General features: G+C 37.8%; 3 protein-coding genes across 3 annotated transcripts; all 3 read right to left on the bottom strand.

Moving 5' to 3' along the window:
- Positions 1-1,294: 1,294 nt before the first annotated feature.
- si:dkey-85k7.10 (endonuclease domain-containing 1 protein) lies at positions 1,295-2,759 on the bottom strand. Its single transcript, XM_062993582.1, has 2 exons — positions 2,508-2,759; positions 1,295-1,876 (listed from the first exon to the last, which is right to left on the bottom strand). Exons 1-2 carry the CDS (start codon positions 2,757-2,759, stop codon positions 1,295-1,297), a joined length of 834 nt encoding a protein of 277 aa, XP_062849652.1.
- Positions 2,760-7,265: 4,506 nt separating this feature from the next.
- LOC134311933 (endonuclease domain-containing 1 protein-like) lies at positions 7,266-8,162 on the bottom strand. Its single transcript, XM_062993583.1, has 2 exons — positions 7,857-8,162; positions 7,266-7,670 (listed from the first exon to the last, which is right to left on the bottom strand). Exons 1-2 carry the CDS (start codon positions 8,160-8,162, stop codon positions 7,266-7,268), a joined length of 711 nt encoding a protein of 236 aa, XP_062849653.1.
- A 1,231-nt stretch (positions 8,163-9,393) lies between these two features.
- On the bottom strand, positions 9,394-11,382 carry si:dkey-85k7.11 (endonuclease domain-containing 1 protein). The gene is made up of 2 exons (XM_062993584.1): positions 11,143-11,382; positions 9,394-10,005 (listed from the first exon to the last, which is right to left on the bottom strand). Exons 1-2 carry the CDS (start codon positions 11,380-11,382, stop codon positions 9,394-9,396), a joined length of 852 nt encoding a protein of 283 aa, XP_062849654.1.
- Between the last annotated feature and the right edge of the window lie 2,466 nt (positions 11,383-13,848).

Genomic DNA, 13,848 nt, shown 5'->3' on the forward strand with positions numbered 1-13,848 from the left:
ATCATCATTTTGTACCACCGTGCTTTTCTGTCTTCACAGTGTACTGTGGCTTGAATTCAGTGCTTGGGGGTCGTCTGACATACTGTCTACAGCCACTAGACCCAAATAGAACAATTTTGCTTTCACCAGTCCACAAAATGTTCAGCCATTTCTTTTTGGACCAGTCAATGTGTTCCTTGGCAAATTTTAACCCATTCAGGAAACGTCTTTATCTTAACAACGGGACTTTGCAAGGAGTTCTTGCTGGTAAATTGGCTTCATTTAATCATCTTCTGTACTCACTGGTAAATTTAGATGTTCCTTGATCTTTCTGGAGGTGATCATTGACTGAGTATTTGCTATTTTGGCTAATCTTCGATCCAATTGAACAGTAGTTCCATGCTTCCTTCCGTATCTTTCAGGTTTTGGTTGTCACTTCAAGGCATTTGAGATCATTTTAGCTGAGCAGGCTATAATTTGCTGCACTTCTCTGTATGTTTTTTCCCTCTACAATCAACTTTTTAATCAAAGTACGCTGTTCATCAGAACAATGTCTGGAACAACTCATTTTCCCCAGTATTTCAAAAGGAAATGTGCTATGACCAACCTGTGCAACATTTGCCACCCTCCTACATTAAATAAGGGCCAAAACTGACACCCGTTCTTCTGCAGAATGAATGATTTCACCAGTTGAACTCCTCACTGCTATTATTTTGAACAACCCCCTTTCAATCAATGCTTCGATTACTCAGAATGAGTGGGATGCATGTCCTAATTGTTGGGTTTGTTTTGTTTTCATTACTCTACTACACTTTCAAGTCAATTTTTTGCTATGTAGAAATAGCATTTCTACTAAAAACAGTGATTTATCAGGTTAATGGTGTTGGACTGCTATTATTTTGAACACTACTGTACAATAGCTGACCTTATGCTCTGACTCCAGCTTCCAAGCTGGGATATATAAAGAAAACAACTGATGTTTTTTTTTGAGAATGAAAGCATTTTTTATTTTATGTAATTTGTTTACACCTATTAGCAATGGGTGTGTCTAAAACACCTAAATGTGATAGTTGCTGACATTTAACCATATACCACTAAGCATTATAAAGAATACCATGCCATTGCAACAACTGCAAACAGAATAAATGAAGTAGAAATCACTTATTTTGTGCTTTAAAGCTGTTTTAAAATTAAACAGAGGGTGAGCATTACAGCACACAAGTTCTATACTGTTATGCAAAAATTTGCAAATTTAGTTATTTAATTTAGTTTGATTATGCAATGTAAATTTAAAAATAAAATCATTATTGACACTTTAATGGTCAGACATGCAGTCATTATAGAAGATCTGGAAGTTCTTGTCTACTTCCATTCGGTTCCTCAGGAAATTCTCCAGGTTTTTAACAGGAACCTCTAACAGGTTATTGTTAACACGATCGTTTAGTCCATAGGCACCAAACGCTGGGAATTTGTAGCGCTCAGAATAAGGTGCATTACGGTCGTATTCAGTGCAGCAGTAGGCAGTCCACATGTACTCAGGAATGGCCACACGGTCCAGGTTATTATGCCGGATCATGCTGCCGGAGGTTGTGACCCCTGTGATGATGTAGGCCTTTCCATGGCAATAGTTGTTGAGCCGCTTTCGTATGAGTTGCTGGTGTGCAGCCCAGGGTCCGTTGCTGAACTCTTTAATTTGTGGCACCACGTTGGTTAGGGTGTAAGTAGCAACTTTGTCCAACGGGTTTGACTGGTGCTGGTCTGGATTGAGCTGGCCACGCTCATATCGGATCATATCTGTGTAGTCCTCTAGCACAGCCTGTGAATCTTCAAAATTGTTGGCCATATAGGAGTACTGGGTAAAGGGCTGCATGTCACCACTGGCATCGTCAGATGCCAACTATGCACATAAAGACAGATGGTTAAAATGAATATAAAATATTAAAATAAATGTCATATTAAGCTAAACTTATATAATGTATGATTTTAGAGCTTGTATTCATTCAAGTGTCAACATTTAAAAAAACCTGTAACTAACTAGTGTAGTGTACAAGTTGTAATACTAAAATTGTAAGAAAAATTGTTTGTGTTCTGAATGCAGAATGTACCCTTAGACGTAGTGGTTCAGTGGGTAGCGAGAAGGTCCTGGGTTTGATTCCCAGGTAGAGTGGTGTGAGTGCTTTCTGTGAGGAGTTTTATGTTCTCCCCGTGTCTGTATGGGTTTTCTCTGGGAGCTCTGGTGTCCTCCAGCAGTCCAAAAACATGTAATTTAGGTGAATTTGAAATACAAAGATGTCTGTGATGTGTTGCTGTAAAGTTGAATTTAAAGTGATGAATCGTGTAACCAGTAACTACCTGCCCTGTGATGAATGTAAACAAAGTGTAAAACATGACCGTAAAATTCTAACAAATAAATTAAACTGTTGTGTGATAATTGATAGAATGCCAAGGAAGCTGTAAATAGAGGCTAGATAAAAAAAAAAACTAAAACGTTCCTTAAATGCATGCACAGCAGTTTCAGGCACACTCACCTGAGGTTCAAACATCCAAGGAAAGTCCACACTTTTCTCCCCATCTGATTTCTTAAACGTGTAGGCAGAGTAGACAGGAATGTGCTTCTGGGCGTCATAGAGCGTAACAAAGCGTGGAGCACCCTCATAACGTTGGCAGATCTTCTTCAGGGATTTTTTGAGGTAGCCTCGAGGTGGGGTGCCCCTGAACAGCGAGTCCTTACAACGATCAACATGGTTAAAGTCATCCACGACTGCAGCCTGTATGAACATGGGCAAAAGGAACAACTGAAATAAAAACGTACATAAAGCAAAGTTTGAGAAAGTGTTTCTCATGATGAGCAGCTCTTTTCTAATTTTCAGTGAGTAATATTATTTAAATAATTTAACTTTAGTATTAGAATGTATGTGAAGTCTGCTAGCTGGACTCTCTACTGTCTCTACTGTAGTCAAGCTAGACTGATGTAGTATACAATGTTTTTGCTCTCTTATGATAGGCAGATGGACCACACAATGACTGTCCTCTTTCAGCCTTTATCAGAGGGGTAATTTAAAGGCAAATGTTAATTGGTGGGGGTTTTATGTTATCTTAAGCAAAATGTAAATTGACTGTTTAATCCATGCTACTGTGAGACTGGCAGTGTGTCTAAGACATACATCAGGACAAGTCTTTGTCCCTCAGTTTCAACTTCAATTCATCCTAAAGGTGTTCACTAGGGTTGAGATTAGGGCTCTGTACAGAGTGCTAGAGTTTCCTTATGCCAAACTTGTCAAACAAAGTGTTTATGGACCTTGGTTTGTGCACAGGTCAAGGCCTTCCCCAAACCGTTGTGACAAACTTGGAGGCATATAATTTATTTTATATACACCTGTTATATACACCTGAGTGCTGGGGGTTTAAAACTTGGGCCAGGATCACAAATACATAAGGTGCATGGCATAACATGAAACTAGCCATTGTGGGGACATACACTGATCAGCCATAACATTAAAATCACCTCCTTGTTTCTAAGCTCACTGTCTATTTTATCAGCTCCACTTACCATTACGAAACACTTTGAAGTTCTACAATTATTAACTGTAGTCCATCTGTTTCTGTACATACTTTTTTAAACCTGTTTTCACCCTGTTCTTCAATGGTCAGGACCCCCACAGGACCACCACAGAGCAGGTATTATTTAGGTGGTGGATAATTTCAGCACTGCAATGACACTGACATGGTGGTGGTGTGAGTGGATCAGACACAGCAGTGCTGCTGGAGTTTTTAAATACCGTGTCCACTTACTGTCCACTCTATTAGACAGTCCTACCTAGTTGGTCCACATTGTAGATGTAAAGTCAGAGATGATTGCTCATCTATTGCTGCTGTTTGAGTTGGTCATCTTCTAGACCTTCATCGGTGGTCACAGGACGCTGCCCACAGGGCGCTGTTGGCTGGATATATTTTTGGTTGGTGGACTATTCTTAGTCCAGCAGTGACAGTGAGGTGTTTAAAAACTCCATCAGCACTGCTGTGTGTTATCCACTCATACCAGCACAACACACACTAACACACCACCACCATGTCAGTGTCACTGCAGTGCTGAGAATGATCCACCACCCAAATAATACCTGCTCTGTAGTGGTCCTGGGAGAGTCCTGACCATTGAAGAACAGCATGAAAGAGTGCTAACAAAGCATGCAGAGAAACAGATGGACTACAGTCAGTAATTGTAGAACTACAAAGTGCTTCTATATGGTAAGTGGAGCTGATAAAATGGACAGTGAGTCATTTAATGTTATGGCTGATCGGTGTATATCAGTGCAACTTAGTGCTGGTCCCAAGCCCAGATTAATAGGAGGTTTGTGTCAGTAAGGGCATCCGGTGTAAGAACTGTGCCATATAGCAATGTTGGAATCAATCCTCATTAAAATAAGGATGAGTTTATTTAGAATGGGTTGCAGACCTGAAACACAGGGATGGATGAATATTAACAGATTAAATGAAGTTGACCTGACAAAACATGAAATATTTTGAGTTCATACTGTCTGCAATGAAATAAAAGTCAAAAGTAAATAAAAGTAAATATAAGAAACGCAGCATTCTGTATTTGCATTTTCCATACTGACCCAATATTTTCTGATTTCGGGTTGTACATAAGGCACAATGAGCATTTCTTTTTTGTAAATAATATTATTATTATTTATAATATTTGAATATTTTTACTGGTAAAATTACAGAGGTGTATGTGAAGTCTGCTAGCTGAACTCTACTGTCGTCAAGCTAGACTAATGTAGTATAAGATGTATTTGCTCTTTTGTGATAGGCAAAGCTTACAATGTCTTGCTTCAACCTTAATCAGAGGCAAATGTTCATTTGTTTGGTTTTATTTAATCGTAAGCAAACTGTATTTGACTGTTGATATAACTACGCTGCTGAAAGACTAGTAGATCTAAGGGATGGTTTAATATGTAATATGGAATATTATAAATTCTAATTATACTCCTTATACTGAGGCCAAGGCGATCATTATCGTTCTTACCCATCACTAAACTACTGACAGTCCAGACTCCTGTCCGGCTTTTCCTGCTAATTGTTTCCCGTATTTACTATGTATTTTAAATTTGAAATGCATTTGGACCTAAGTTTTGAATTCTGTGTAGTACAGAAGGTTTGATTTTGCAAAAACTTGGAACACTCTGCCAAATGCTGTTTAAACCATGCACCCTAAATGACTTTGACACTACAGAGCAGCACATTAGTCATATCATAGAAATGCACACGGGGGAGGACAAGCGAAATACGGCAGGGCATCACACAATCTCCTGTTCACTTAAAGTTGGCATTAGACTGTGAGATAGGCAACCCGATTTTGCTGTTGCAGCCAACTTTGCTCATTACAAAAGATTTTTTGGTTGTGATTAAGGATCAGTGATCTTAGAGTGCACAATGTTACATGCACCCTTAGTGCTGTTTCGACCAATGACAATCTACAAAAATGCTCTGGCATTGTCATAAATTTTTGAAAAATCCACCAGTAGATCACCAATGTCCACCAAAATCCACCAATATTCACTGAGTTAATACCAGGACTATTAGGACAGACTCATGAAGCATGATCTGTCACTCTGTTTATGTCATTGCACATCTCTGGACATTTAATGCCAAGACACTTTTGTAATTTTTCTATTATATTACATATTGCATATATATTTATTCCCAACAACATTGTACTGCAATACTTACTTAATATTTCATATGCACCTTTAGCCTATTTAATTAATAATTTTGAACTGAGTCTTTTATTTACTTAATACTTTTTTCTATTGTAGCTTGAGCTGTTGTAATACTTGACTTTCCCTCTGGGATTAATAAAGTGATTTATTTATCTGTCTGTCTGTCTGTCTCTGTCTGTCTGTCTGTCTGTCTGTCTGTCTGTCTGTCTGTCTGTCTGTCTGTCTGTCTGTCTGTCTGTCTATCTATCTATCTATCTATCTATCTATCTATCTATCTATCTATCTATCTATCTATCTATCTATCTATAGGAGGATGACAGAGGGTGACTATAGAACATTGTGACTTTAATATATTGTAGTGTAGTGTAAATGAGTGATCATTAAAAATACCAGCTTACAGTGATACATACCAAAATAAACAGGTTAGCCTGAGCCTACTTATAATGGCATAGCAACTACCACAGATACTAATATTTCCTTTCATTTTTCATTAGCTGCTTTATCCTTGTCAGGGTTGTGGCTGGTCAGATTCCACCGGGAAACACTGGATGCCGGGCAGGAATCCCATGAACAGGGCGCCACTCCATCACAAGACTTCAGTCAGCCCCCTCTCCTCAGACATAGCCTATTCTGTCTGTGTAGACACCGAGCCAGTCGACCCCGCTGCACCACCCAAGTGTCCATATGCTAATATGTGATAAAATATTCTTCCTAAATAATGTTCTCTTTAATGTGTGGACATTTCATGTTCTTCTCTTTAATCCATTCATTAACACTTTGCTTGTTAAATCTTGTTGTAATTGTACATGACAATTCAACTATTGTGTCAATGTGGTTGACATGAAGGTGTAGTGGTAGGTCTGTCATTAAAGAATCTTATCGAATAATTTGACACTAAGTCAACATGGTATTGCATAATGTGTCATAAAATTAGACTAGATATTTTTAAATAAACCTCTATAGTGTGACAGGTAATTATCTTATAAGACCAGTGTAAATCTGGCTTTTAGTCACTTACACCTAGCAGCAATTTAGACCATTTGCAAGCTTTCAAGTGTCATTCTAATCCGATAAGAGAATAGCTTTACACAACAGATTGGTTACATGTCATTTCTGATGAAATAATTATTTTTATATAAGCACATAATATTTACGTCTATTAAAGTTATCTTATATTAAAGCTTTAATCTTTAATTCTATATAGAGTCACACAACAACATGAAAGGTTTTACTCAAAAGTTTTAATGATAAAGCAAAAAGCACTAGTAATAATATTGAGATATAGTGTTAAAATGAAGGCTATATAAAAATAAGGATGATAAACTCTAGGACTTTATAACATACTCAAATAGTATGTCATGGGAATAAATCAGTATATACAGTGTGCAGCAACATATGTTTACATTCAAAGTAAATCTGCAAATTTCTTGATTGACTAAATTAATAAATTAATAAATTAGATATGTCCTATTAAATTGACATTATTAGTAAGGAATACAGTTTTCAAACTAATGTATATTTCAAAAGCAAAGTAAAAGCCTGACTTGACAGATCTAGTACAGATCAGAAGGACATGCAGTCATTCTGAAATATTTTAAAATTTTTGTTGACAAAGCCAGATGCCTTTAGGAATTCCTCAAGCTTCGGTACAGGCACCTCCAGGATCTGGCTTTTCTCCTTGTCATTGAAAGCGTAGTAAGTCTTGTTAAGTCTTTGGCGAATGATTTGCTCCTGTTGCTTCCACATTCCTCTGTGGAACTCGCTCACCTGTGGTACCACATTAGTCAGTGTGTACGTTGCTGCTTTGTCATCGGGGTGGGCCTGGTGCTCATCGGGGTTCAACTGTGCTCTTTCATAGAGAACAGCATTTGTGTAGTCCTCCAGAACAGCTTGCATTTCATCAAAGTTCTTGTGCATGTAGCCAGGTGGAAACTGCTGCATCTCACCTGTGTTGGAGGTGGGTGACAGCTGCTCAGTAAAACACAAAGCGACACACAGATTAATTCACGAGAGTATTATTTCCACTTTGTCAACTCTTTAGGAAAGGTTGCTTTTGAAATTAGTTAACTTAAATCAACAAAAAATACTATCTTCCACTGACAGCATATATAAAATGCATAACCTAAAATACTATTATTGTAAAAATTTGCTTACCTGGGGCTCATACATCCAGGGGATGTCTACCTTAATCTCACCGTCAGAGTGTTTAAAGGTGTAGGCAGAGTAAACTGGGATGTGATCCTTGGTATTGTACAGGGTGACGTAGCGGGGCTTGTTTTTGTAGCACTGGCAGATCATAACCAGTGAGTGGTCTTCCAGTCCCAGTGGAGCTGTGCCCATGTACAGAAACTCTCTGCATCCTGGTGACAGAGATACCTCCACCGTAGCTTTCACAGACACTCCAACAAGAAGCAATGTAGCACCAACAAGAAGAAAAACCTTTGGCCGAATTGTTACCATGATGCAAAAGTAATCAAATAAAGCAGATGACAAAACAGCAATATATATTTACATGTATCTGTTTTATGTTTCTTATTTGAGCAAGTGTCTGCTGCCTTACTGTGTTTGACTCTTAATACTAGGAACGCTACACTGTAATCTACTTTTGCATGCAAATCAGAAAGGCAAATTTGATTCCAACTGATGCAGTCTAACTTGGTTTTTTAAGGTATGAAATAGAATAGGTTATTATAAACAATAAAAAGTAAAATGAAAGCTGTGAACAACTTTTAGTAAACTATGAAGAACTTTTTATTAAACCTGTGCTTTACAAAAATTCTAACTTGTAGCATTGTGTGAACAGTGGTAGCCGGCAAGGGATTGTGTTTATCATTCTTTAAGGAAAAAGTACATACGTATCTGGTTTCAAATAATAATAAAATTGTGCCAAAAGTGCCAAAAAAAAAAAATCTAAAATCAGTACAATCAACTTAAACATGCACAGCATAACCAACAGGCTGATTAAGGCTTAAAAATACAACTACAATAAAAAATTTAAATGAAGATTTTTTTAAACATCACAACTATAATGACTCTGGGTAATTTACTGCTACAGGCCTGGACTTGATTCTGATCTTTAAACAAGAATGGGTAAAAAAATAAGTACAGATGTTATGTCTTTGCATCCCTCTAGTACAATTCTAGAGTCTATGGCTGTATCTCATTATATGGCATGAGACATTACAGCTTCTTGCAGATTATGTGCTTGTGAAATTAGTGTTGCTAATGGAAGGTTGTGTTTAATAATTTAGGACTGTTAAGACCCAGTAAGGGCGGCACGGTGGCTAAGAGGGTAGCACTGTCACCTCACAGCAAGATCCTGGCTTCGATCCCCAGGTGGAGTTTGCATTTTCTCCCAGTGTCTGCATGGGTTTCCTCCGGGAGCTCTGATTTCCTCCCATAGTCCAAAGACATGCAAGTGAGGTGAACTGGAGACACTAAAATCATACAAGACTGTGTTCGATGTAACCTTGTGTGAACTGATAAAGCTTGTTTAATGAATAACTACCGTTCCTGTCATGAATGTAACCAAAGTGTAAAACATAACATTAAAATTCTAATAAGCAAACAAACAAGACCCAGTAACACCAGTTAAAAAACACTCAAACTGATTAACATCTTATTATGAGCCATTCATTTTTATTTACTTGTTCTTGCTCTCATTTAGACAACAATGTGATATAAAAAGCTTCTATTTCCTCTTCCTTTTCCTCTTTTTAAACTTGTTTTCTGAAACACAACCATTAAGGAATATGCTAAAATTTTTGTCCATTTCTGTTTGGTTCTGCAGAAAATGTTCTAGTGCCTTTAACGGTACCTCCACAACAGTATGGCCTACTATCTCATTAAGACCATAGGCTGCATAGGAAGGAAACATGTACCTGACTTCATAAGGTGAGTTTCGATCATAGTGAGGGCAGCAGTAAGCTGACCACAGATACTTAGGTATAGCAATGCGGTCTCTGCCACCTCTTCGAATAGTTAGTCCAGAAATGGCCACCCCTGTTACCACGTATGCCACCCCTCTGCAGAAGTTGTTAAGCCGTCGTCTCACTCTTTCCGTATAGTCTGCCCACGAGCCTTCAGTAAAGTCAGTGATCTGAGGCACCACATTAGTGAGGGCATAAGTAGAAGCTTTGTCCTGATTATTAGCTTGGTGCTGGTCTGGGTTCAGCTGTCCACGTGCATACTCCACAGCATCAACGTAGTCATCCAACAAAGCCTGGCTTTTCTCGATCTGAGGCTCAGTCTCATCTTTGAGGGTTAGAATGTGCATGTTTCTGCTCTCCTCCTGTGAGACCAGCTGCAGTAAGTGGAACAAAAAATAGATATGAAATATTTTAAAATACTTACAGTTTAGCCTAAACTTTGGCAATTTAATTATAATTGAAAAAATAAAAAGAATTATAAAAGATATGTTCACATACAGATGCTCAGAAGCAAGAATATGTATTAACCTGAACCATTTATTAATCTTAATTACATGTACAATTATCATCTTAACTTTATATAACATAAGAAATTGTCCACTCAGCATTTCTGAGGCACATTCCCAGGCATGAGCTGCTTCAAACTACTAGTAAGGATGAACACTACACATGAAGTAAACTGGTTTGTTAAAATCAAAAACAATACACTGCGTATTTGAAGATAAATCCTAACTTGTATGTCGCATACAGACAGCATTTTGATTACTTGACATCTGATAAAAAAAAGATTAAAATTGCAACTGTACCTAATTAGTATTAAATACAAACACTGTATGTACAAAAGTATTGGGACACCCCTTCTAGTTTTTTAATTCATGCCTTTCAGCCACAACGATTGCTAACTTGTGTAAAAAATCAATTATATAAAGGAAATTATATGCCTCTAACTTTGCAGCAGCAGTTTAAGGAAGGTCCTTTCCTGTTTTGGCATTGCTGTGCACAAAGCAATATTTATAAAGGCATGAAAAAAAATACTTTTATTTATTTTAGCACAAATCAATCATGAATCATTAATGAACTGGCTGGACAGATGTACTTATTTAAACTCCTCACTGTGGCTTGCTTTTACACTTAGAGCTTTAGATATGGGTTTGAACACAACATGGCAAAATGTATGTAAACACCCTTCTGAATATCAGAATCAGAATTTGTAGCCACACCCAATGTTGAAATATCTAACCTATAAATCAACTGCATAAAATGCTTTTTAAAAATATGCTTTAAAGGCAATACCTTTCCTGTACCAGGCTGTATATCCATAAATATCCACAAAGGGTTGGAAAGGGTGGAAACTGATGTATTGCATACGTTTATTATTATTACAGTACAAAAGTCATTGTAAAATGCTTGACTATCTTCCAAACAGTAAACCCCACAAGAGATTGGCAGTTAATAAAAACACCACAGTGACTGATAACCGAAAAAGCCAAAAAAAAAACAAAAAATTCTACCTGTGGTTCGTACATCCATGGTGTGTCTGCCCTCCTCTGCCCATCTGATTTCTTAAACGTATAAGCTGAATACAAAGCCAAACGCTGACTGCTGTTATACAGTGTAGCATAACGAGGCTTATCGGCATAACACTGGCATATCTTTTTTAAGTTGTCCCCTCGGATGCCATTGGGCGGTGTATTCATGTAGAAAAATTGGATGCATTCGTTAAAGCTGTCGGACACTGTGGCCCCTGACATTCTGGCTAACAGTAGAAGGAAAAAGAATAGAGTCATCAGAGATCCAGAGTGAAGAAAGCAGACAGACTGAGAACTGGTGTAACTTGCTGGTGGTTGCTAATGCATAGGATAACAGGCTACTAAAGCAGCAGGCTCATTTACTTGTAGTTCCTTACTCTGTTAGTCATGGGAAATGTGATAGAAGAGTGAGAGAGCCACTGTGTGCAAATAGACACTATCTTACTTCAGTGCACTACAGTTTCTGACCAGTAAGAACCTGAGAAAAGCATTTACGAAGGTGAATTATCACACCATTCAAAATGAAAGTTAGTTTTCTGGCATTGACCTGATTACCCCTCTAATTACTTTCATTTTATATAAGAACAAAATTTAAAAATACATTTTGATGTAATATAACTAATTCTAACTTAATACTGATTGGGATTTTAAAGCTAAATAAACCCCCCCCACTATATTACTTAAAGCAGGCATGGTAGCTCAGTGGGTAGCACTGTCGCCTCAAGGCAAGAAGGTCCTGGGTTTGATCCCCAGCTGGGGCAGTCTGGGTCCTTTCTGTGTGGCGTTTGCATGTTCTCCCCATGTCCATGTGGGTTTTTTCTGGGTGCTCCGGTTTCCTCCCACAGTCCAAAGATGTGCAAGTGAGGTGAATTGGAGACACTAAATTGTCCATGACTGTGTTCGATATAACCTTGAGAACTGATGAATCTTGTGTAATGAGTAACTACCGTTTCTGTCATGAATGTAACCAAGAGTGTAAAACATGACATTAAAATCCCAATAAACAAACAAACAAACTTAAAGCAAAAGTCAAAAGCTACATTAATAAATCGACAAAGAAATCATACAGATCATACAGCTCTTTGGACTTCTGCATTAATTACAAAAAATGTTTGCTCTAGTGTTCATACAAATACTAAAAGTACATGTGTAAATATGGCCTGCCTAAACTAATAAAACACAAACAGCTGTATTTTTATGTAACTACAGTGGGGACAGGTGTACTGGGGCCGATGGCATGGATGGGTGGGGGAACCCTCTATGACATGAACTCAACCACTCACCTCACTACCCCCCATTGGGTGCACTTGCCAGGTCGTTATAATTATATTACAATATTTTTGCTAAGTAAAATGTAAATAACTAAAACTGTGCATTAAAAATACCAGAGCCAGGAATTTGGACTTGAAGTCCAAGGCACAAGGCAGGCCGCATGAACTTCTGAGTGAGTAGCAGCATCAGCATACAGCATATATATATATTTGTTGAGGGGGCCCAAATTTTTTTTTCATGAGCTCCTAGTTACGCCACTGGTGCGGCCAACACTTTACCACTGTATATGGGCATGGTAGCACAGAATAGGACCGTACCATCAGTCCTTGGCCTAGGTTACTGTCTGTAAAGTTGAAGCTATGTGAATGTAAAGTGTGCCCCCTTGAAGGTGTGCACCTGCTTTACGTTTACTGTTTCTGCTGGAAGGTACTGAACCCACTGTGAATCTGACCATGGAGAAGCACTTACTAAACATTTATTAATGAATACTTGGTAGTGATAAAACTACTGTATGAAAATATGGGCCGCATTTCTGAAGGCCGCAGTTTATAAACCGCCGGTAGATTCTACCAACCGCAAGGACTTCTGTACAATGCCAAACGTTTGGGTCACACTGCCCTCTAGAGACAAGACAAATCAATTAACCACTTAACAGTTAACAACCTTATCGTTTTAGTTGGTTACAGTTTATTTCAATTATTGGGTTAACCATCAATAAGTAAAGGACAGAGCATCACTTTAACAAGGGAGCTAATTGAAATTTGGAATAGGAGTTTACTGTGAACAAAATTTACTGTCAACAAAGAAAACATAAAGCATGGATATGTTAGAATTCATGTTTGCATTGCTTTCATGCTTTCATTATTCAGGAAAAACACAGGCTACGATTTCCTGGAATAAGGACAGTGTAAACTGACTTTCGTTTTCTGTAAAATGAAACTTATATTTGCTCAAAAATGAAACCAGGGGATCAGTCTCTCAGGGTTAATGGACTAAACCATCAGCAGAATTTGCTAGACCTAAACTACTATTTTATGTTATTTATCTATTTAATAATCTCATACGATTATTAACCCAAAGCAGAAATATGCTACTGATAACCCCAAAACTAGGAAAGCATAATTCTATGTATGTAGTGGTAGCTATAGTTCGGTTCACCATGCAGCCTTAACCACACAGACCCCTCCTTCTAAATGGTTTAGTCTGCATATTTAAAAATGCTAAGCGGTGATTTTCCGAGTTAGACACACCAGGACACAGAAGCTCATTTCTTTAATTTCCTTCTGGAGAACAGTAAGTAACCTTTAATACATAAACTTATGTAGGCTACTTGTGATCTAGTACATCTTCAGCCTTAATTAATAAAAAGCAGTATATAATGTATGCTATATACAGTATGTAACTTGTAGGAAACTG

The sequence above is a fragment of the Trichomycterus rosablanca genome, chromosome 4 (assembly GCF_030014385.1).
Source record: "Trichomycterus rosablanca isolate fTriRos1 chromosome 4, fTriRos1.hap1, whole genome shotgun sequence".
Lineage (NCBI taxonomy): Eukaryota > Metazoa > Chordata > Actinopteri > Siluriformes > Trichomycteridae > Trichomycterus > Trichomycterus rosablanca.